This window comes from Prionailurus viverrinus, chromosome C1 (genome assembly GCF_022837055.1).
Source record: "Prionailurus viverrinus isolate Anna chromosome C1, UM_Priviv_1.0, whole genome shotgun sequence".
Classification (NCBI taxonomy): Eukaryota; Metazoa; Chordata; class Mammalia; order Carnivora; family Felidae; genus Prionailurus; species Prionailurus viverrinus.
The window spans coordinates 24,387,133-24,412,923 of record NC_062568.1 but is presented as its reverse complement, the minus strand read 5'-3'; the positions used below and the strand labels follow the sequence as shown (position 1 = coordinate 24,412,923).

General features: G+C 38.8%; 1 protein-coding gene across 1 annotated transcript in view; it reads left to right on the top strand.

Moving 5' to 3' along the window:
- ADAM23 (ADAM metallopeptidase domain 23) overlaps positions 1-25,791 on the top strand; it is a 176,790-nt gene that overhangs the window by 137,599 nt on the left and 13,400 nt on the right. Inside the window, exons 18-24 of the mRNA XM_047868782.1 lie at positions 905-985; positions 6,267-6,317; positions 7,018-7,081; positions 8,864-8,969; positions 11,683-11,802; positions 13,053-13,221; positions 15,736-15,847. Coding sequence (XP_047724738.1) covers positions 905-985; positions 6,267-6,317; positions 7,018-7,081; positions 8,864-8,969; positions 11,683-11,802; positions 13,053-13,221; positions 15,736-15,847 — 703 coding nt within the window. The remainder of the gene's footprint in view (positions 1-904; positions 986-6,266; positions 6,318-7,017; positions 7,082-8,863; positions 8,970-11,682; positions 11,803-13,052; positions 13,222-15,735; positions 15,848-25,791) is intronic.

The window sequence follows — 25,791 nt, the reverse complement described above, 5'->3', positions numbered from 1 at the left end:
ACAATAATAATAATAATAATAATAATAATAGGACTTAACCTTTTTCTTTAAAACTTACCCTAATTTATTTTGGACAATGAACATAAAACCTAGTGCTTACATTTTATGTTTGGTTTTTGAAATCCCTTATAAAGGCAAGAAAGCTAGATAAGGAATGTTCATACGTGTATATATGCAGCTTATGTGTGTGTGGACACAGTTAACTTCCATCTTAGGACCTCCAGTGAGCTTTTGAAAAGTCACTTTTTAAACATTCCTTTTTCTCATTTACCAAACCTCTAATATTACTTAGAACCATAAAGTTACATGATTTTATAATTTTATTCACTACCAATGTATGATGGCATTTTAGGACATTCTAGCTTGATTGTCTTATGTTCCCCACCAGATTACAAATTGCTTGACATCGATGGTCTCTTCCCTTCATCTTTTACCCCCCCCCCCCAATGTGATTGGTGTCACTGAAAGGAGTTCATATGAATTCACTGAAATTTGATTGTGTACATTTAGCTACAGCAAGATTAACATCCAAGCTCATAGGTATAATCAGTGTAGACTGAGTGTGGATATCAATATTCACAGAGATCTTAAATGTTTCTATTTTAGTGATTTGCTCTTTTGTCCTCAACCACACAACTGTATCTTCTTCACGTAATTGCCGTCACTTTGTTTTCCAAAAGTAATACTCTTGAGACCGTGGGTTTTGAAGTCTAAAATTGAATGCCTTGGGTTAATGATTCATATGTACTACAGAGAGTGGTACCTGGACCTTGTCTCTATTCTGCAACTGCCTTGCTATTTCATAAAAAGAGTTTGGTGATGGTTATGATCGTTGGTGAATAAAACAATACTATTTGAAATAGTAATTTAATACTAGCTCCTAATACTGAATTTTTATCTGCAGTTTCAGCCACGAGGGTATGAATGTCGGGATGCTGTGAATGGGTGTGATATTACTGAATATTGTACTGGAGACTCCGGCCAGGTATGACAAGCTGAGTTTTTGAACAATACATTTTACTTGCAAGTATCTTACACATTGGAAAGCTTTCAGGTTGGACTACGTGTGTGAATATGATTTAGTTTCTTTGTTTTTTGTTTTGTTTTACTTTGTTTTCTAGTAATGACTAGATCTCCACCATGCCTTGATTTTAGGAACGTATGTTGTGTTTCTTGGGCCTAAATCTCTTTTTTCTTCCAAATTTCCCCTTCATGATTAGTTCCCTTTATGTGGTTTCTATCCAATGAGTTAATCTTTCTTTCTATCCCAACATCTAAAATAGTATGTTCACATTCATGAAGAATTAATGTACTGTTTCCAAACATCTTTAAGCCACAAAGCCCTTTCTTGTAAGAAAAAAAATGGGTTGGGGGGGGCGCCTGGGTGGCTCAATCGGTTAAGTGTCTGACTTTGGCTCTGATCATGATCTTGTGGTTTGTGAGTTCCAGCCCCATGTTGGGCTCTGTGCTAACAGCTCAGAGCCTGGAGCCTGCTTCAGATTCTGTGTCTCCTCCTCTCTCTGCCCCTCCCATGCTCATGCTCTGTCTCTGTCTCTCAATAATAAATAAACGTTGAAAAAAAATTAAAAAAAAAAGAAAAAATGGGTGGGATGCCCACTGTAGAAGGCAGAGAACAAGTAGCACTGCTCTGATTGGAGGGGGATCACAAGCAGGGGCCCCCCTCTCTCAGTTCTGTCTCTCTCCCACTTACATTGTCTGGCACCATGGCCCATATGCTTTGGTGTGGACTTCTTCACGTTAAAAATTATTATACCATTATCATTGACGTTGCCTACCAGCATTCCTTCTGTATACGATTTTTATGTTTTAAAAGTTTACATTATGTTACTTTAAGGCTTTATTTTTCATTCCAACGAACATTTGTCGAGCACCTGCTGTGTATGTCAAGCACTACTGTAAACGTTGGGATGTGGTAGTTAACCAGACAGACAAGTCCTTGTCCTCACGGGACTTACTTTTGCTGGGTGGAGAGATAAGTGAACAGAAACATCTATGGTGGGAAGTGCTCAGTGTAAAATAAGATGATATGAGATGTGGGGTGGGTAGCGTTAGGTGGGGTGGTCAGGTGCATCTTCCTGGAGGAGTTGGCATTTAAGTAGAAACACAAATAAGATGGAGCTAGTCAGAAAACAGCGAGTAAGGAAGCTTATCTTCCTCAAGAAATGGAATGAAGGCAGGGATTACTGGAGAGTAGTGGGAAAAAAATCGAGAGGAAGTCAGCAATCAGGGCAGTAAGGGAGTAATAAGAATTTTGGGTTTCATTCTACATTTATCTTTGCTCTGACATGACTTCAAAAACATTTTCCTGTGCTATTACACAGTTTTTATAAATGTCCTTTTTACCATTACATGAGAGTCTGTCATGTGGATTTATCATTTGACTTGTGACTTGTTATCCAGTGGTGGATATTTGGGCTGTTGGCAGTTTTTCGTTATTATAATTAATATGACGGTGAACATCTTTATGCATCTTTAAGAGTGTTTCTTGTTCCTAAGGGTTTGCTCCTTAGGATAAATTGCCCAGGCGTGGAGTTATCTATTGCCAGGTACTGTGGTTTCCAAGAGGCTCCCAATAAGTAGAGTACAGTTGGAGGTCAAAATACCCTTTTTTCTATTGCATTGAGAGCTAAATGAGCCTCTTTCTAGATCCCATATTCAGGCTGTAGCAACAGGTTGTTGACAGAGGTGGGTCTGGAGCGACTTCTCCCTGCAAAGGTGGGTCCTTGCCTTGTATGTCTCTGTGGAACAGTGGGGAGAGTATACTTTGTGTGAGGAGGCAAAAGAAGAAGGCAGAACTGAGCCAAACTGCCCGGTAGTTCTTCCTCGCTTTGTCAATCAGTCAGGCAGTCTACTTGCCTGGAGCAGGTGGGGGAGTGGGGGAGTGGGGGGAGGGAAGCAAGTATTGGAACAGAGTAGCTAGAATTACACTGAGTTCCCTTGGTGGGGGAGAGGGGTAAAGAGGAGAAGGAGGCAAAGGTTTTTAACTACCTTTTTGAAGATTCTCAATGTATATTATCTGAGAGTCCATTCAGAGGGACCCTTCTAAGGATGTGATACAGTGAAATATCTTCAAGCTATTTTGTATTGACTTTGTGCTTCTCTGTTTCTTCTCTTTAGATATGTAAATAGGTTTCCTTGCAATTTTCCTATGATATAGTGAAAGAGCGTAAGAACTGTGGGTTCTGTGTTTCGTGCCAAGTTTTATGTTTGGTGACAATCCCGATACACTGTTTCACTGGGTTGTATTTTTAGTTTTGTAGAATACTACTATTTTTATACCCATCATATATGGTTTTGGTTCTGTGTGTTCAGCTCTTTTCAGAGTACAGCTTTTTTCATTTCAGGCTTTAATTCCTGAATTGCCATAGAATTTACTGGAAGTAAGGCTTTTTTAATGAGGGCTCTATGTTCTACTTAATATTCTGTAGCCTGAATTTTTAAAACATTCTTTTTGCCTCATGTGTATAAGGTGAAAATTATACTATTATACTATACTATTCAATTAATATCTCAGTGGCATATTGGAATAGCATGTTCTTTTAGCAATCATTTCCTTATATGACCAGAATGTGCCTGAAATAGATAATTGGGATAGAGGAAGCTAAGATCCGTCAGAACTCTGCTTTCTAACAGGCAGTGAACTTTGAATTTAATTGGTACTAATTATGATTAGGAAAATGGGATCGCTGAGAATCTCTGCATCTCTGAGAATCAATGTCATTGGCAACATCATGACTTTGTCTTGTATCTCAAATTTTGCTTACTTTTGGTGTTAGCATTTGCTTATCCGTTTGGGCTGGTTTTTAAATTCACGGTTTATCACAGAATAAACAATACTTGTGCAACTGAGAGAAATCCTTGGCAAACAATACCGGATGATATAATAAAGGTATTTTTGAAAGATGTGGGAAATGTTTCTTGTTAGCACTATGAAACATGGCATCTAAATGGGTGGCATAACACGATTTAAAATAAGCACATGTAAATGCTATTGCACTGCTGAAGCCTGCCTCGTGTGAACCTTCCTGCACAGCATGAAACTGGGGGCTAGAATGGCATTTAGAGATGGAATCCAGAGCTCTGCTCACAGCAGAACAAAGTATACAGATGAATGGTTCTTTTGTTTTAAGTGTCTCCAGAGAAGTAAGACATTCTGTAATTTCCCACGTTAAACATTTCAGTAATAAGCAACTCACTTTTATTAGCCTAAACTGAAAATAAATTGATTAGAAATCTTGTATGTAGCTGTGACAGTTTATAATAAGGGCTTTTTTTCTTTTAATTGGTAAGAATTCTCACATTTCTTTTTAATTGCGACCTCACAAAAGTCAAATGTGATAAAGTAATTTTAGACCCTGGTATACCTATTTGAGTAGCTACGTTTCTTTTGCATTTTTGTTCAGTGTGATTGTATTTGGCTCAGAGTACGTGAATAATTAATGTTAGTTGATTAATAAGATAATGATTGTGTTTTGAGTGGATTTGGATGGATGAAAGAGGCCACTTTTTGTGGCCAGATCTCTGTTTTTGTGCCATGGGCCCAGTATGCTAGGTTTTAGTGCTAATAATTATGTCCTTTGAATAGTCACCATCAGATTGATCATAAAGCTGTGGTGAATGAAAGCTTATATGAAAGCCAGTTTTTCTTTAGAAAGGGGAAAAACCAAAGCATTTTATCTCAGTGTTCCTCAGTAAGCTAGTGCTTCTTGGCAATTGTAAATTCTAAATTGGTTCTATTGCCTTTCTGTACTGAACTTGATAAACAGCTTGATATGTGGAGAACAGAGTAACTTAATTGTATCTGCGTAAGTCATTCATTTATTTATTCCATTAGCCAATACTAATTGAGCACCTACTCAATAATAATCGAGCCTGGCTTCGTTCTAGGTGCTTGGGAGGCAGCAGGGAACCAAACATAAAATCCCCGCCTGCCTGGAGCTCACACTGGGAGGGGGACAACAGACAAACGAGTAACATATATGAGCATAAGGTGATAAATCCTAAGGAGAAGGAAAAACCAGGAAATGGGGAACAGAGAATGCCAACATGGAGGGGTCATAGTTTTTGAGAGCAAACCATAGTTTTTGAGAGCAGAAGTCTGGGGGGAAGTGTGAAGGAAGAGCAGGGCGGAGGCCGTGGGGGGGATGCGTGCCTGGCAGATTTGAGTCACATCAGTCACGGCAGAGTAGGGTGGGAACAGGGCAGCCAGTCGGAGGCTGTGTCGCACTTCAGGTGAGGGATGATGGCGGATTGGGCCGAGTGTTAGCAGTGGAGGTGGAGAGAAGTGGTCAGATCGTGATTATAGTTTGAAGGTAGAGGTAGGGAGATTTGTTGACAGACTGGAAGGAGGGTGTGAGAGAAAGAGAGAAACAGAAGACGACTTCAAGGTTTGGAGCCCGACCCATTGGAAGAGTAGAACTGACATTTACTGACAAGGTGAAGACTGGGGGAGGACCCAGTGCCTGTTGTTGTGTTTCTTATTCCCTTGTTTTACCTGTATGCATATTGCTTTTTTTCTTTTCACATTTGCTTTGAACACGGTACCAGGGCCTTTGGCTTCAACTGTCTTCAGGTCTCTCAAATGTGGCAAATAAAATGCATAGATAGTAAAATTTTTAAATTATTCAGGGTAACTTTTTGGGAAAGTGAAGTGCACTTTTTAAACAATGGTTTGATAAATAGACCCAGGGAAAGAAAGAACCATCCCGCCACGATTGTTCTAGTGACAGGCCTGTAGTTTGAGAGGTTGGAGATGTTCGGGGATGCAACACTGACATTGAGTTGAAAGAGTATTTCTTCTTTCTCAGTGATGTGGCCTATGGGTGAGCGTCAGGGGTGTCGAATGCAGATCTGACATTTCACAGGGCTGAGAAAGGTCTTGTGAATTAGTTCCCCAATGTGTCCACTCCTACATATCAAGGTGATTCATTCCCTTGGTTGTCTGTTTCAATTCTTTTTACTTTTAACTGTAGGCAAGTGAATGTAATGGTATAAAATACCCATTGCATGGATTAATTTAATTGTTATTTTTACCAGTAATACGAAGAATTTTACCGAGAATAATTACCAAGGATAATTTTACCAAGAATTAGTTTGGATAACCTACTTAAGATGACTCATGTTTTTCTAAACATTCCCGATTATATATTCACCATGGTTGGTTTTTGTTTTGCATTTTTGTATATTGTACATAGAATCTGAAGGTATTTATGTTGAACATTAACTAAACACATTATATTTTTCAGTGCCCACCAAATCTTCATAAGCAAGACGGATATGCATGCAATCAGAATCAGGTATGCTGGGTGATAAACTTTAAATGTAATTTTAAAAGGATTAGTTTGAGTTCTTTTTTTCTTTTTGATAAATGTAACTTTGAAGGGAAATTGCAACTCAAAGAACAATAAATTATTGCAGTGGTCTTCTAATTCAGCATTGCTTCATAGCATATCAAATACTAAATATAGTATTATATTTAACCCTGGTGACAAATTGTCTGATTGAGGGCAAGGGAAAAAATGTAACAACTAAGGAATTACAAATTTAATTTATTGAGTTGTGACCCTCTTTCAATAACGCCAGCTTATTATGGGAAAGTCTGACTGTTATAGTGTGCTGTAATCTGTTATAATTAGGATTTTTTTCTTTCCTGAAAGCCATGTTGTAATGTAACATTCACACCCAAAAGAAGCTAAAGGTCATTCTGGAATCACCCAAGAAGCGTACCAACTTTTGTTTTCCATAAAATGTAAAATTATAGATGATTAAGTTTTGACTTCAAGAGCTGTACCCTGAGGTCTGTTCTGGGTTTTAGAATTTAACTGTCTGTTGTACTTCCCTTAAGATGTTTGTGATTTTTATTTTCACTGAAAATATTGGGGTATCGAGTGAAAAAAAATCAACTTATCTAAAACAACAAAAGGAGATCTTGCAGTACAAGTCTGGGGGAAACGGAACCGACTGTGTGGGCCTCCTAATGTGTGTCGCTGTCCTCAGGGCCGCTGCTACAACGGGGAGTGCAAGACCCGAGACAACCAATGTCAGCACATCTGGGGGACGAGTAAGTCATGTTTTCCTGCTTGGTGGCTGCACACAGGTTTCTCTCCATACTATCCTGCACTGCCAGTCTTGCTGAAAGACATGTACAGCTTGGTGTTTTCTTTTGTTTTCTTTTCTTTTCTTTTCTTTTCTTTTATTTTTAAATGATTATTTATTTATTGAGAGAGAGAGAGCATGAGCAGATGAGGGACAGAGAGAGAGAGAGAGAGAGAGAGAGACAATTCCAAGCAGATTCCATGCTATCTGTGCAGAGCTGGATGCAGGACTTGATCTCAGAAACCATGAGATTATGACCTGAGCCAAAATAAAGAGTAGGATGTTTAACCAACTGAGCCTCCTAGATGCTCCCGGAGTGACGTTTTCAAAAATACTCTAGGAAAGGATGAGAGTAAAGAGGACTGTGAGTGTGATCAGAAACAGAAAACAACTGTTCAAGCTGAGGACTTGTTATCAGAACCAAGTCGTGTCACTCAGTGATCTGGCTGTCAGAGAAGGGGTCACTTCCACTTACAAAGATTGGGTTCGGTGGGATGGTCACATTCATTGTCGAGACACTTGCGTGATTCACTGTGTACCTTGGGTTTAACTTTTACCCCTCAAGTTAGCCTTCTGTTCTTTTACCCCAGAAAAGTACCAGACTTTTTAAAATTCTGTAATTCTATTATCTCACTTGGAAGGGAAGAAGTGCAGGTCCTTCCTGAGGGGCAGACACATAGAGATTGGGAACATAGTCGTGACTCTCAGTACATTCCCTAAGTGTTAATGCACCCCTTCTCTTCCTGACATTTACAGTGCCTTTCCAGCGAACTTCAACTTCAGCCTTTGGGGGCCAGACCACAACAGACAGAAAAGGGTCTGTCTTGTGGTGGAGGCTGGGTCACCCCCAAAGGAAAGAAAGCACATGAAGGGACAATAGAGCCCCTGCAGGAGTGATTTCAGTGTTTGGCAAATATCATTTAACTGAAAGGTTTACTTTCAGTGCTTCAGTTTTGACAGAGGAAAGATGATAGAGGCATATTTGTCTTTTAAAAGGTTTATACATCAAAACCCAAGTGTCGATACAAAATCTTAGCTGCCTAAGACTTTATAGTATATTTTAATATTAATATAAAACAGACCTAAGGTTCTTTTTTTTTTTTTAATTTTTTTAATGTTTATTTTTGAGAAAGAGAGAGACATAGTGTGAGTGGGGGAGGGGCAGAGAGCAAGGGAGACACAGGATCCGAAGCAGGCTCCATGCTCAGAGCTGTCAGCACGGAGCCCAATGCAGGGCTCAAACCCACAACACGTGAGATCATGACCTGAGCCAAAGTCAGATGCTTAACCAGCTGAGCCACCCAGGCACCCCAGGCCTAAGATTCTTTATTAGTTTTCTGTATGCCACTTTCCCTAATGCCTGCTGATGGCCATTTCTACCTCCCTCCCTGAAACCCACCAAACAAGAATTTGGGAATCAGTTTGTTTTTCAAGTTAAAAACAGGGATGTGTTAGCACTGTCTTGTAGTAGCTTGCAAGAGCCAAGTGTTAAATTTTCAGGAATTTCAGAAGCCTGTTGCCATCACATTGACGGTTGAAAATTAGCCATGTGTTAATTAGACCATGGAAATTTGCACAGTGGTATTTACACCATGGAAATTGGCATGGAAATTGGCAAATGCTATGAGTCAGGATTTTTTTTTTCTTTTTGTGGACAACCAGTTGTTAAGCATTTACCTGCACACTGCTGGTTGTGAATAACAAAGATGACTAACACAAATTCTCTTCTCTTGCTCATCTCCAAAAGAGGCTTCAGGGTCTGACAAGTTCTGTTACGAAAAGCTGAACACCGAAGGCACAGAGAAGGGAAACTGTGGGAAGGATGGAGACCGATGGATCCAGTGCAGCAAACAGTGAGTGGTCAGCTTCAGGGGCACAATGAGTGACTTGGAAGGCCTGGCTCAAATGTGACTTGGGCACAAAATAAGTGTTACTGATTTTTAATAAACAGTCAACGATTGAAAATGTTAAGAGTATGTACTTTAAGAACACATTAGTCTATCTAGAAGCAAATGGCTATGGACTAGGCAGTTGCCGTGGCACAGACTCACAACATTTCTGTAAAACATTTCTCCCATGTTGTCTTTTACCTGATGCTTGTCTGAAAAGACACTTTGCCAAGTGTTAAGACATAATATTGGGTCTTAATTTGCTACTTTTGCTGGAAGGTATGGCCTATGAATGTACTAGTATACACAAAGTTCTACAAGCACAATATGTGGATTGTCTATATTTCGGGGACAACTCGAAGTGAGGTGGTACATATTTTGGATCATTCCGTGAGTGCAATACCATTTGATTTAATTAAGCATCTAACGTCTATATCAGATTTTCCCCCCACTTCTAAAAAGCCTCTAGTTAGTGCATATTGGAGGCATCTTTACTCAGGAAATGACATATTTTTAGAGGACACTGGTAATAGTTTTCCCTGGATTAGTTTCGGAAAGTGAAAATTGTGATTGTATAGTTTATTAAAGTTAACTCAGTGACATGATCTATGGGACCATTAAGTTATGGGCCAAATTTCCTTCATTATCCTTCCGTATCCATAAGGATTCTCCCAGTTCTGAAGCAAAGCAAGGAGTTTTATTTTTCTAGTTAATGATCTCTCTGTGGTACTTTATGAAACTTTGCTATTCCATGTAGTCTTTGATGGTGGATGAGGCCTTAGGAGACAACAAATCTTTGACCAAAATTTCTTTAAAATTAAACCAAAATAATAGAACGTAACTTCTCAACTAATGTCTCACAGGTGAGGCACAGACATTCCAAAATATTGCTTCTCTTTCGAAGGTGACAGACAGTAGGAGGGAGTGGGGCCTAAAGTAGTAAAAATGTATGTGGTTGGACACCTAGATTTCATTAGCTTCATTCATTAGCTTAATGTCCTGGACAAACCTATCATTTCTCTGTGTCTGTGTCACTTCAAAAAGTTTTGGAGGCATTGGATTGGATCATTGTAAAAGATAGCTTTTGAACATCTAGTAATAGAACATCCAACCCCCAAGGGGGTAAAGAAAATTAATGCGTGGTTTCTGAAATGTTTAAAAATCGGGATATATAACATGTAAGCAGAAAAGTGAATAACACACAAATATTTAGTTTGCCAAATGATTATTACATGAATCTCCATGTCATTCCTACCTGGATCAAGGAATAGAACTTGCAGCATTGCAGAAAACGTATCCTTCCCTGCAAGGTGCCCTTGTCTCTCTCCCGCAGGTACTGCCATCCTTTTATGGCAATTACTTTCTTGGCTTTTACAGTTTGGCTTTCATCCTTAAACAATATATTTTGCCTAAGGTTTTGGTATAAAAGGAATCATACTTCATGCATTATTTTCTATTTTGCCTCTTAAGGTCAGCATTTTAAGCATCTTCCGTGGTGTGTGTTGTTGTTCATACGTATTGTTCATTTTTTTTATTTTCATTCGTATTCATATTCCCATCCCATGATATATTTCTCCGCTCTGTGTTAATTTAGGTAGTTTCCATGTTTTGGCTGTTAGGAACCATACTGCTGTGGGTATTCTTATACGTGTAACTTAGCGCACACTTGTACATGTTTTTCTAAGGCCGATACCCAAAAGAAAAATGGCTAGGTTGGAGGGTATGTGTCTTTTCAGTGCCACCCAGATGATGTCACAGCTTTCTAAAATGGCTGTACTAGTAAACCCAACCGTCAGTAGTATGCACATGAGACTTTTGTGGAATCACATACTGACCAACACTTGGTATTAAAAGACGTTTTACTTTTATCCTTTCCGGTGGCATAAACTGCCATTTTATTTTGGTTTGAATTTGCATTTCCCTGATTGCAAATGGAATTTAGTACATTTCTGTAGTACATTTGTAGTACATTTATCGGACATGGATTCCCTTTGTTTTGATGTGTCATTTCAATTCCCCGCCCTTTTTTAGGGGAGAGTTCATTGTTTACTTAACAAATAAGCTGGAGGTAGCTGCTCTCATGGGGGCGGGGGCAGGGGCGGGGGCGGGGTGTGTGTGTGTGTGTCATTTAACAGTGTCTCTAAGGACCCAGATGATTTTGACCCCGTAGCATGTTGGAGTGTCTGTCCTTCTGCTTGTGAACTCACGATGGCAAGGTTGGATACAAAGGCTGCACATTCAAAGACAGGCAGTGTGAGAGTAGGAACAAAAGGTCTTCTCCCTGTTGGGCTCTGACCTCTTATCCAGAAAGCAGCATTCTCCCCAGCAACTTCCTATCTGGCTCCTCTTCCATTCACCACACCCAGGGGCCACTTTTAGCCCTATTAGGGCAGGACAGAGGGAAAGTGGCCGTAGGGGATGGGGGTGCCAGACTAGCTCAGACACCGGTCATGATCCATCTCTTGAGGTTGGGCATGTCGCTACCCAAACAAAACTGCGATCCTGTGAGCAAGGAAGGCGTGGGTCATAGCCAACCAACAGTATTTGAACACGTCTTTATTTAGAAGGAAAGAAAATATTTTCAATTTTTGAATAGATGTGGACTGAATAGTTTTGATTATTTTGAGCTTGATTCATCCTATCCTGTTCTGTTTTTGTTTTTATTTGACATGCTCAGTGATGTGTTCTGTGGATTTTTACTCTGTACCAATCTTACTCGAGCTCCACGCATTGGTCAACTTCAGGGTGAGATCATCCCAACTTCCTTCTACCATCAAGGCCGAGTGATTGACTGCAGGTAATATATTAAATGTTTGAAAATCTAATGAATCACGAGAATTACAAATTCAGAAAAATCAAATGAATTTTTTCTGTTTCTCACAAGAGGACTGTTGACTTTAATTTTATGATCACCTTTCATGTTTAGAGTTAAAAAACAAGGTTGTATATTGATTTGCAAATTACATTTGCTCAAAAATGGGACCACTTATTAGTAGTAGGGTCTTCTTTGTAATTATAACTGTTGAGTAGACTTACAGTGTCCATTTTGACCTATGGTTAAAGCTTTGAGCATTGTAATAGCTCAGTATTTGAACACTATGTGTGTTTTATTTTTTATCATAAAAAATAGACTTTATACTTCACGCAGCATATTTCTGCTTTAGAAGATGGTTTAATACTCAACATATAGAGCATATTTATTAAGATGTTATTTATAGTTGTAGGCATACATTTGATATCCAATTATCTGTGAGTATAGGGCACAGGAAGTATGAGGCTTATTTTTTAAATCACATGCACATGGTACTGTTGTGGCCCCAAACACATCTGGGATTCCCCTACAGAACCGCTTTTAGTGTCTGCAGACTTTTATCCGCAGTGTCCTTTGAGTAGCTAACCTTCATCTTCTGTGAGTGAATGTAAGATTTGGAAACATCCAAAAAAAAAAAAAAACAACTTTTGAAGAAGATTTAGTAAAGTGGTTGGGTGAGCAAATTGAAAACTGTTCTCTTGCTCGAATGATTGCTGGTTTTTGTTTCCTTTAAACTGCTCTGAAAACAATTCTAACCAGGTCCTAGACAATAAGATCCTTCCTGGAATAAATTTGTAATCTAATTACTTAGACACACATTCTTTGAATGTGTAAGTTTTCACACATCTTTAGATACGACAGCCTAATTAAATTATATATTCTAAACTAGTATATTATGTAAAAGCTGGCTTCTTTTGTTCTTAGGCAACTCACCCTTAGTCTTCATGCTGGTCTTGACAGCAAGTGAAGATTTAGTATATACTTTGTGCCGATGACATTTTTTCCCCAATGACATGCAGTGCAATAATGGCAATGAAATGTATTTCCTGTCCTCATGTTCTTTTATTGAAGGGAGGTGGGAAAGGGGGAAAGGCAGGGAGAGGTGGAGAAATGCTAGTAGCCATCTATGTCCACTGACAGCCTCTTTAATTTCATGAAGAGCAAGCCTCTTTCATGTTGGCTTTCTGTTTCTAACTATGGTGCTAATGGTTGCATGAATATCTTTCTCCTTTTAGTGGTGCTCATGTGATTTTAGATGATGATACAGATGTGGGCTATGTAGAAGATGGAACGCCATGTGGTCCATCCATGATGTGTTTAGATCGGAAGTGCCTACTGATTCAGGCCCTAAATATGAGTAGCTGCCCACTTGATTCCAAGGGTAAAGTCTGTTCAGGCCATGGGGTAAGTAGGCATCAGTGTTCCAGTTCAAACCTTTATTCTCTGGCATCCTCAAAGTTCACAGTCGTCAGACTTGCATTTCAGCCGTTCTCCTTTTGCGTCTGCTGCCAGTGTCTATGCACTATGATAATTTCCAGACTATCCTCACCTGCTAAGGATAATACCCATAGGTACCGAGATGGTTTTATTTGTGTTGTTTGTTTTATCACTGGCTATTTGTATTTCCCACATTGTCTATACCTTGCCAGCTAAAGAGGTGGAAGAAATTGGTAGGGTTCCTAAAAGAACTGTAGACCCCACGTGAACTACTTTGTGCCATTCAAGATAACTTTAGTCCTCTCAGTATTCCCTTTCGGCTACTCAGCATGTGTACTGAGTATCTGTGTGTACAAGATCACATAGACTAGATGTTGAATCACTGATATAATTCACATGTTTAAAATTGTATAGTTCTGCTCCGCCCATTGCCAGCTGAAGAGAAAATGCTTTCTCCACTCACACCTGTATGTGTTTGTAATTCTGTGAACAAGGTGGGCAGACACTGCCTGGCAAACTGAGACTTAATATCTCGACACAGAATTTAATAATTATTTAAAAATTTTTTTTTCAACGTTTATTTATTTTTGGGACAGAGAGAGACAGAGCATGAACGGGGGAGGGGCAGAGAGAGAGGGAGACACAGAATCGGAAACAGGCTCCAGGCTCTGAGCCATCAGCCCAGAACCTGACGCGGGGCTCAAACTCCCGGACCGCGAGATCGTGACCTGGCTGAAGTCGGACGCTCAACCGACTGTGCCACCCAGGCGCCCCGAATTTAATAATTATTTAAATTAGCTTAGTAAAAGAAAGACGTTTCAAAATTTATACAGACTTTAGAAATGGGAAAAAAATAGACATGAAGAAATTGAGAGTGATAACATAAAAGGAAAATGCTGGAAGGAAGGCAAAAATAATCAAAATATAGCTAGCTAGCAGAGGACGTGGAATACAACAAGGTAGAGAGGCCTTAGAAGGAAATGCCTAATGACTATTCAGGGTTTTGGGTTTGGTTGAATCCTAGGCTCACCAGTATAGCTTAGTGATTTAGAGCATGGTTTTGGAGGCTAGAAAGAACCATGGGTTTGAGTCCTGACTGTGCCCCTTGGTCTCCTGGTGACTTTGGGTAAGGCACTTACCTTCTCTAGCCACCAGGGTGATGGGTAGTATGGGGATTAAATTAGATGCTATACATAAAGCACTCGGCATAGGTACCTAGCACATAGTGAATGTTCAGTAATCACTGTTAAAATAAAAGCACTGGACAGACATTTCAGTAATTTCAGTTACCTCTCTGAAAACATCATAAAACTTAATGTCTAGAAAGGCCCTTCTTAATTCTGTACTTTTCCTCTTTTTCATCCTGTTAAATAAAAGGTCAAATTCAACCTTGTTAATCGCAATCATGCTATTATAACACTTCAGATTAAAAAGCTTCTTATACCAATAGGCTGATATTCAGTTTATCATCTGTAATGATCTGTCTCTGAATGTATTTCATAGGCAGATAAGAATTTAAACACCTCTATCTCTAGTTTGCATGGTTGTTTATTTCATCTAAATTAGAAGTCCATTCCAGCATGCTGTTTGGTCCCCAGGACAAGCAAAAGGAGACAACAATCATTCTAGGAGGGTCTTCAGCCTGGCTGACTGAGAGAAGGGTGATACCAAGGGCAGGCAGGGAGGTGGGTGTTGTGCTCATTTGGACATGGTGAGGTAAAACAATGCATTGGTGATTTATTTCATCTGGTGTTTAATCTCTGGCCCTGCCACTGGAGCCCTGTATCTGTTAATTTCTTGAATTAAGCATATGTTTCTGAAGTATGTTCCTAGAAACAACTACTTCTGAAAAAACGACATTGTCAGACGTTTGTGTAAATAATATCAACATAAACAATTAACATTTAATTTAAAATTTTCTTCCATTTGGAGGCACCTGGCTGGTTCAATTGGTAGAATATGTGACTCTTGATCTCAGGGTTGTGAGTTTGAGCCCCACGTTGGGTGTAGAGATTACTTAAAAGTAAAATCTTAAAAAACATTTTTTTCTTCTTTTAATGGGTATTTCTCTATAATTAACAAGAAAACACCACTCAGCAATTTTATGTATATGTTGTCTCCCCTTTTCAACCATGGGAGACTTAAAAAATTCAAAGTGGTTTTTAAAGGCTTCCGCCCTGCCCCACGTCTCTTTTACATTCATCACCATTAGTCAAAAAAGCAGAATGAGGTGGCTCAGTTGGTTAAGCGTCCGACTTCAGCTCAGGTCACGATCTCGCGGTCCGTGAGTTCTAGCCCCGCGTCGGGCTCTGGGCTGACAGCTCAGAGCCTGGAGCCCACTTCCGATTCTGTGTCTCCCTCTCTCTCTGCCCCTCCCCCGCTCACGGTCTGTCTCTCCCTCTCAGAAATAAATCAACATTAAAAAAAGATGTTTAAGAAGCACCATGAAAATGTCCCATTTCTGTTTTTTGTCCCTCACAGGTGTGTAGTAATGAAGCCACCTGCATCTGCGATTTCACCTGGGCAGGGACAGACTGCAGTATCCGGGATCCAGTTAGGAACCTTCACCCCCCCAAGGATGAAGGACCCAAGGGTTTGTGCGATTTCAGTTTCAATTCATTACATGCTGAATTTGTTGGCACTCTTCCGATGGTGCCAATATAACAAGTGAAACGATTTGAAAGGAGACATTCCAGAGTATCTCTTTTGCCATTCAAACATATAATTCATGTTACTGAAGCATTAAGGATTCTAGAGTGATGTAGTGAAGCGTTTGAATTTCCCCTAGTTTAGAACTGAGATTAGAAAGAAGTAAATATACCAATTTCCTCCCTTGCAGTTTCCTTTCTTTCCTATAAACCTCCTTCCTTTTCCATAAGCACATATGTTAATCATTGTACAGTTTGTCTCCACTCTGCCAGTTTTCTAATAGGTAAAATCTTTTTGGCTAACATGAGACTCTAGTCATTCCTCAGAATTAGAATCCTCCAGAGGGAAATTGCTGTCTTCTATGCTCTGCTTAAACACGTTTTTGATTGGGAAGAAGTGGAAAATCTTCACAGAACTATATATATTTTTTAAGTTTATGTATTTATTTTGAGGGAGAGAGAAAGAGCATGTGTGAGTTGGGCAGGGGCAGAGAGAGAGAGAGAGAGAAAGAAAGAGAGAGAGAATCCCAAGCAGGCTCTGTGCTATCAGCACAGAGCCTGATGCAGGGCTCGATCTCACAAACTGTGAGATCATGACCTGAGCCAAAATCAAAAGTCAGACGCTTAACCAACTGAGCCACCCAGGTTCCCCCAAAATCCTCACCGAACTTTAATTCTTCAAAGAGAATATGAAAGATCTGGACTTTGTTTTAGTCAGTTATCAGAAAGAGAGACATTAGAATTTTAAAATTAGAAGGAGTCTCAATGGCCATCTAGAACCACCCTCATCTTGCAGATGAGAACACCCAGGCCTTGAAGACAGGTGACATTTTATAGTTATCCAGGTAGCCAGAGACAGAGCTGGGACCAAGACCCAAGTGCCCGATCTCAGGCCCAGTCTTTTCTGTTACGTTGTGTTATAACATGCTCTTTATCATCATAAACTTGGTAATCACTTTCTCATTATTCCTCCCCCATTCCCAAGCCCTCATATGATTTCAAAGATCATATGAGTCATCATATGATTTCAAAGATCAAATAAGTCATCAATTGCAGTAGGCTTATTACAGCATCTATAGCATTGTACCTGAGAAACCAGAGTTTCTAGAGCAGGGGATGTGTCCCAGTGACATCGTACATCACGTTCTTTTTCATGGTGCCACTAATGATATTTTATAAATAACTATCATGATTTTTTCCTGCAGGTAGGAAAAGTACCTATAGAAGTAGTGTCATTTTGATTTGCCTAGTTTTGCATGGGAGCTCATTTAAACTCTCTGAACTTCAGCATCGGGAAAATATTGGGAAAATATGACTTTGAAAAGTATATGAAGCGCCATGCTCCTCAGTTCCTGAAGAGATTTAGCTCATCTGGGTGCATGTGTAATGTTCAGTAATAGTGGGTGTGTTAAAAAGTCTCCTTGCGTTTACTTAATATGCCTATGATATTGAAATTCTGTAAGAAGAACCATAGTCACACCCTCACAGTCTATTTCTGTTCTCCTACTTCTATTTGTAAAAAGGAACCAGTTCCACTTTTACATTTAGTCTTAAAACTGGAACAAAAAATTCTTGGATCCACCTTCAGAAGTTAGATTTAGAGCAGATTTCAAACTCTGACTAGAGAAGCAGACGTTCATTCTTTCCGAATTTTCTCTCCCTGGCACGTCTGTGATTCTCTTAAAGATCTAGATGCTGTTTCTTCAAGTGATATATAAAGAAGAGATGAACAGAGCTAAATTGGCTTAGCCTCTGTCCTTTTTCAGTACGTGGGGGTAGAGGGTTAGCAGTTGTCCGATTCTATTTCCCATTCCTTCACCCACCTATGCCTAGAAAGCTTAGTTGGGAGGGTGTGAAGCAAACAGCTGCATTCTGGAAAAGAGGAGATTCACAGCCGCCTTCTGTTTTGTTTTCCTTTTCCCCATGGTGCTCTTCTATATTATCTTTTAAAAATAACTTTTATGACCATTCAAGTAATACTTGTTTATGGTAGAGAATTTTGGAAATAAGGAAAAGATTAAAAAGAAAATAAAAATCACCCTTAATGCCACAACTCAGAGGTAATCAGTATACACATTCTGGTGTATTTCTTTTCTGTCGCATGTTTTCTTTTTTCATTATTAGTGAAGACAATGGAGTCACGAAAGTAAAGGCACCCCCTCGTTCTAAAATTGCTAAAATCCTCGTGACTCTGGTAATCTTTATTAAATAGAAAAAAGCCATTAATTACTATCTATGAAGAGCAGTTATTATTGTAAATTATTAGATTTCTAGAAAAGTCAAGTAGTTTTAGCATGACTAAATAATAGCTTTATCTATGATGGTTATTAATATCTTTTCAGCCTCTATAAACAATCCGTTAATACATTAGTAAAATGAGAAAGAAACAAAATCACAATTTTAACACCTTGTTATCGGTTTTATGATTTTGTTTTTGATATTCTGGTTAAAAGAAAATGATAAGAGAGAAACTAGGTACTTCTAATTGTATCCAGATAGCAAATATTTATTGGCCATCTACTATTTAAAAGGCAGCACATCCTTGGCATATTGTAGGCACTCAATAAATATTACATCCTTTCCCTTTGGGATCATGTGAAGGAAACAAAATGGTGCATGCTAGTGCTGATTTTCAGTTTGCCAGTAACCATTTGAATTGCGTTGTCGAAGAGTAGCAGGTCATGAACTCAAGACACTGAAACAATCTGTACTTTCTTGACTGTGGGTGCCAAGGTTGCTTGTGAGGTGCTAAGGTTTTTCTGTAACTGATTGCCATATATTCTTTTTCATGATCGAAGTAGTTTGGTTGGCACTGGCCTTATGGATCACAGTGTTTGGGTGCTTCTCAGCTGCTTGCCATATACAGTGGGCAAGACCCAAGTGATCTGACCTGTCATATCCACGGATGAAGGCTTTTCTGTATAGATACAGTGACAGGGTATTAAAACATACTTAGTTTTATTTAATTTTAGTGTGTTTTCTTGTTATGGAGGAAAAAATTCAAAAACAAAGCTGAGAATATTGCCTTTTGTATTATTAACATGGGCATAAAAGATAAATTGTATACAACTGCAGGCCTCTGAATCAAAACATAATTAGTAAAAAAAAAAAAAGGAGAACTCTGTGACTTTGTTTCAGCTGATGAGGGTGTCAGAAGTGAGCCAATGTGTTTTGGGTATTTCTCTTATTTTAACAGAAAGTTTCTGGAAGAATAAAAACTCAACCTCTCCATCTGGGTAGGGGCAACCCCCCCCCACACACACACATAAAATATTGCCATTCAATCAAAAAGAATGAAATCTTGCCATTTACAACTACGTGGATGGAACTAGAGGGTATTACGCTGAACAAAATTAGCCAGTCAGAGCAAGACAAATATCATATGACTTCATTCATATGTGGAATTTAAGATACAAAAGAGATGAACATAAGGGAAGGGAAGCAAAAATAATATAAAAACAAGGAGGGGGACAAAACATAAGAGACTCTTAAATATAGAGAACAAACAGGGTTGCCGGAGGGGTTGTGGGAGGGGGGAAGGGCTAAATGGGAAGGTGCATTAGGGAGAACACTTGTTAGGATGAGCACTGGGTGTTATACGTAAGGGATGAATCACTGGAATCTACTCCTGAAATCATTATAGCTCTATATGCTAAGTAACTTGAATGTAAATTAAATTTAATTAATGAATTAAAAAGCTAAAAAGAAACATTGCCATTGAAGTTGGCTCTGCACTTGTTGACCCACAGTTTATTTGCTCCAATGTCTCAAACCAAAATTATTAAAAGACAGGAAATAGCATTTCAAAGCAGAAACCATGTGAGCAAAGATTTTTTTAAAAAAGATTTTCCATTACATACTACTTCACTCATGTTTTCTACACTGTCATTTATTTCCCATATTTTTACATATGAAGATTCTTCTGGTCCCTCATCTCCCAACATGTGTCCACTGAATTCGCTGAAAGAAGTTATTTTACTTCATCCTAATGGGGTAGAATAAGTTTGCGCCTTTTAAAAGGCCTGGAACTCCCACAGGCTGTAGGAGAGTCAGTAGAAGTACTGATAATTTTTGTCAATTTGTGGGCATTTTTTCATGGTGCTTATTATGCAACGCAATGGAACTTTTCTCACTGGATGGTTTGCAGCAGCATTCAGGAGGAAAGAGAAGAAACTGATACATACCACATTTTCATCGATAAGGAAGGGCAGAGACGCTGCTAAGAAGCTTTGGTTAGACCCTTTCATTATGTCCACAGTCATCACATCAGAGACAGAAGGGCCTTCGTGGCCATTCAGTCCAGACCCATTGTTTTACAAATGGGTCTAACTTAATTCCCAAGGGTAACAGAGCCAAGAGTAAAACATAGACCACCTGGTCTTGAGCCTAATACTTTTTCTGTTATTGCACACTGACTGCCTCACTGAAAGCTGAGTATTAAGTTACTCTGCGGGTTCTCACAGCATAGTAATAAGTAGAAAGGGTGAGGCAATAAGCAGGTAATGATTAAGCATATTAGCTCATCCATTGCTTCTCAAGGGAGTATTATATTATTAGCATTTCGTATCTTGAAAGCAATAATTTCTAAGTCTTAATACCTTAAAGAGCATTATTAATGTTTACATTTACCTTTTGTGTATATCTGTTGCTTCCTTTGTGAATGCACACATCTTTGATTTTGTAGTTCAGATGAGTAGATATGAGGTATTATGGTAGTATATGATTACACTCTTGCAGAATTATGTATCACCTATGTATTTTTCTCGTCAATAATGGCCTCATCAATAACTTTTAAGGGTTTACCAGGTTTTAAAAGTTTTCAGTAACTGAGTTTATTTTGTTTGGGTTCAGAAAAACTCCATGATATTTCCATTGACAGTGTCTGAAATAATATTCTTATATGAAGTTAATTTGTTTTTCGTCTTTTTAGACATTTGTCCCAGTGTATCTGAAAATGAACTTAACTTTTTAAAAAATTCATGGGAAAGAGTAAGGAGATCTGATTGTGTGTCTGACAATGAAATACGGAGCTAGAAAATATGTGTGTCATGCCAATATTGTATTCTAACATATAAAGAATATATTTAGTATTTATTTCTAATCCTAAATGTTAGCAAAATCATAAATTCCTGCAGAAAGAACTTTGATTTATAGAGCACAAATGATGGCTTTGATGCCTCCTGCCTTTGAAGTATTCGGGATGCAGGATTATAGCGCCTATTGCTCATTAGAGTCACATGGATGAAATAATGCACCTTTTTGTTTCAGAAACTCTCTAAAAGTAAGAAAAAAGCCCCAACTACTCAGTTTCAAAAGCGCAATTTCACGCTATCTGAAGCATGACTTGTCTGTGGAAGAATTCTACATATAAAGTAAGAATGTCTTAAGAAAAGGAGAAAATTTACAGTTTGTATCTTAATATTACATACTTATCAAAAATTCTGCCTGTTAGCACATGTGAGCCTAGGTAGCAGGGAAGCAACACTAAAAACAATGATAATAATAAACCAACAAACATCAGAATTTAATAAAACAAAAATGAGGACATATTGCTAGAAAATAATTTCCACAAACAAGTTATAATACAAAGGTAAGTACGTTAAAGAATCAGGAAACAAAGTCACATCCCTAATAGGGGGATTGCGTTATTAGTTATGAGTCTTTACAAGTTTCATCTCCAGGTTTGGTGTAATGCAAAGAAAGTGAGGTATATCATCATGTACCCAGCATAGTTCCTGGGACAAAAAACACATCTAGTAGATAATGAATGAACAAATAAATGCGTGAATGAATGAACAATTACAGTTACATCATAAATAAGTTAGTATAGAGGTCAAAAGGAGAGCCCCAAAAGTCCAAGGGAGGTTTTTTTCTCAATAAGAAGGTAAATCCTTTGTAGCTCTGGGGAGCAGCTGAAACCTGTTTTCAAATTTGTCCCCTATAAAAATCTACCCACTTGTGAGCCAAGCAATTCATTCATGTCAATTTAACAGCAGGTTGAGTCACTGCGCGCTGGAAGAAATAACCCTGTTAAGTATCGCGGTCAAGAGTCAAGTGTATTTTACATACCTTTGCAGTACACCAGAATTAAAGGTAGCGGGCAAACAAGGAGGAGGGGGAAGACTTTTGAAAAAGCTTTTTTCCCCACTTATTTTGTCTTGTTTTGGTGCTAGCAGTGGTTATCAGTTAAGAATTGGGAGATAATTATTCTTGCTCAGCAGAGATTATAGACTGTATCCGTTTCTCTGGAATGCATATTTGAAGTGTCTGTAGGGATGCCTTGCTCCTCTGGTTGGTTTCTAACACCCACATGATGGATTGCCTAATTCTCTTTATGCTACAGAGAGGAATTATATCTGTAGCAAATAAAAAGGCCTTTTTAAATTGTTATTCATCATTCATGCAGTTATAATTGTTAAAAATTAGCACACATTCATTTACTATCACATTTTACAGGTGTGTTGTGTGTGTTTTTCCTGCAATTTAGCATATGTAGCTTATATAAACATTGAAGAGTTAATAGGAGTTTCAGGTATTTTGGCTCTGAGAGCCAATGCCTAAATCTTAAGCAAAAAAAAAAAAAAACCCAAAAAACCCCCCCAAAAAACCAAATTGTAATATAATATGTCCTTGTTAATTTAGTATTTTGAAGGCAATTATTTTCGAAGATCTTAAAAAATGAGTATTTATATTTATAGTACCTTTCATTCCAGTATTTGCCTCCACAGCTGAGAAATCTGAGATATGGTTTGGTTATTTTGAATTCTAATGTACTGTCATATCTGGAAAACATCACCACCACCTTGTATGTTGGTCTTTTTTCCATTCCCCTCAATGCGCTCGGTAGACTTTCTGTTTTCTGTTGTGTTTCCGTTTTTTTTGTTTTGTTTTGTTTTGTTTTGCTTTTTATTAACAACTCAGGTTGTGCCTAGCTTAGGATAAAAACTAGAATCTCTCACTCTTTTGTTTGCCCTGCGATTAAGTGGATGTACCCCTACTCACCAGCGTTGGCGATCAAGGTTCTCTCTCTTCTTTGGGAGAGTAGTTGGACCCAAAAGGTCAATGAACACAATACTAAGCCTTAAAAAACTGTGAGTTCAAATCATGGCTCTTTGTTTTCCTTCACCGTCTCACAGCACACAATCTGTGCCATGCAGCCTTGTCAAAGTTAATCTCTCTTTTCATTAGTAAAGTGATTTGAAGCCAGCGCTTTTGATCGCATGAAGATAGGAGATAAAGTGTGTATATGTCCACACGCTTGCACGCGCGCACACACACAGACACAGTCAATCTTAAATAATCTGCCTTCCTGCCCCAGCACTAAACTTCTTGCCTGTGTGGAGAGCAGCCTGGGCACCTCTGGGCAGTGCAGACCCTTTTTGCAACATCTGAAAGCTCAGAGCTCAGCACGGAAGTGGTGATGTGCAGGGGTGGAGTGTCTCCAGTCAGTAATCTACCATTGGGTGATCTGAAGCAATCAGTGCTTCCCAGCGACCCTGACTTTCTCCGAGTGCATAGTTTATGCCCTGCAAACTGTAAACAACCACCAACAACAACAACAACTAAACACCCAAAGACTGTGCCAGAAACCCGAACATTGCAGAGTTATGTGCAATACACTTTTCCAGGTGAAAATGTACTTAATTTTAAAGATAGTCTTTTAAATTTGTAGGATTTTCATAAAATTGAACGTAAGTTCTAAAGTTTGAAAAGATGCAGCTTCTTAGGTGTATTTTACAGTTTGAGAAGTTTGTGAAGTATGCTAACGGTCTGTTACTTTGGAATTAAAATCCAGACTTGCTGTTATGCTGTTTAAATGACATTTTCATTCCAACTCATTCCTTGTAGGAACTGTAACTCAAATTAGATTATTTATATGTTTAACAGTATTTATAAGAGAGGATTTTTTAAGTAGGGTTTGTAGAGTTTGAAGTTAAATTAGCCTCAACATTATTCTCCAGTATTTTCAATGTGTATGTAGACCTTCATTTTAAATTTTGAAGCAGAGATGTCAGTATTTAACTGACTTTCAAAGCATTTCCTGACTAGATTATGTTGTGTGTTAGCGCAATCAGTGTGTGATTCATTTCCTTTGTTAAAACCATCTCCGTTTTCCCTCCACACAGTGCACATGACCACAAGCAGGCTAATAGGTGCTGTGGCAGGCACCATTCTGGCCCTGGGGGTGATTTTTGGAGGCACAGGGTGGGGAATAGAGTAAGCATCTTTGTGAGTCTCGGAGTGTTTCTGTTTGGTTCCCGGTGTGTGAACTGACTGCTGGTACCTAATCCCCACCGCGTGTTGTCTCGTTGACGTGTTCCCCTTGCAAGTGCACCTTGTGGTGTTATTTGGATGTGTCTGTGTTGTGTGGTTTCCTCGTGCAGTGAAGAACCTTCTCCTGTCTGGAACAATGTGGGGCATAAAATAATATTGGGGTGCTTATGATGTCTTCACAGTTGAGACGATGGTCCAAAAGCTTCCATTGTTCTTCTACTTATAAAAGTAATTTTAAGATACAAACCTGTTATTGTCATTATTTTTTATTGACAAAAAATGCTTTTATGTGAGTGTTTTATCAGTATTCTTGAAATGAATGCAATCTTCACCGAATAAATCCACGTTTACAGCTGGGAATTATTAATAGTTGCAGCTTCTTTTGAAGATAATTTGAGTGATAGTCACTAATATTCCCTCCATGTATTTAAAGTGATATGGGAAGCTTTGGCTTAACTTTTTAAAGAAGATACTTAGTGTATTGCCTTCATTTTTAAAATAGAAAATAGATTGATAATTCAAATTAGAAGCTTCCATAACTGCGTGGGACCAAAGAGTGTGAAGAAGAAAAAGATATTTATCCAAGCCGGCAAAACCTTAAGGGGAGTAGTTGCAGATTATCTGGTGGCTTTGTCTTAAAAATAGCCAGTGCACAAATAAATTGTGTGTCCCTGGCCCGCGTTGATCTTTCACAGAAATACAGGTCTTCCGGTACCTCTATTAAGGTTGCTGTGTACTTGATCCAAGCCTCAGAATAGCTGTCCGTTCTCCATGGGATATTATTTTCATGAAGTTGCTGATCTGTAGACTAAAAGGTTTTCGTGATTCCCCCCTCTCTCTAATTATAGGAAGAACATTTACAAATGACAGAAATACCCTTTCCCATGCTGTCTCTGTGTTCACGGGGATGGGTGACACTTCACAGTGGCCCCGGATGAATTACTGGTATCTTAAGGAACCACCAGATAGCCTCTACTCAACCTGTCCAAACCATGGGCACGTTGATCGTGTAACACGCATTCCTCCTTAGTCCCAGTGATTGTGGCCCGCAGATGCCCTTCCATACCAGTACTGGGAGACCCAGACACCGAAATAGTACAAGGAAAGCAGGCCTGTAGTTCCCACTCTGTGTGGAAGATTACCCGAACCTTCTCTCCCCTGGTTTCAAGGACTTTGACTAGATTTACACCTGCCAACTCACCTCCCATGGGTACAGACTGTGAACTAGTTAACCCAGGGCAGCTAGAAAGACTGGAAAAGATATTTTGTTTCTCTTTACCTATTAGAATATAAAGTTTTAGAGCAGAGGTAACATTTAGAGAAAACAAAACTTTGCCTTGTAAAATTTCACCTTAGATCTGCTGACTGGATTACCTATAGAAGTAACATTCCTTTTCCAGGGGAAATTCTATACATACATTTATGTGAAATTCCTCCTTGAAGAAAGGTAGTTTTTGAAAAAATCATCCCAAGTGTGGTTTTAGATTATTTATTGACCATAATTGTGATGTGCTGCAAAGTACCAACTAAGGGATGAATTTTAATAACTTTCCCTTTGAGTCTTAGAGCTAGGCAACCCCCAAGGCATTTGTTGTAAAGCATAGTCCTTGTGACC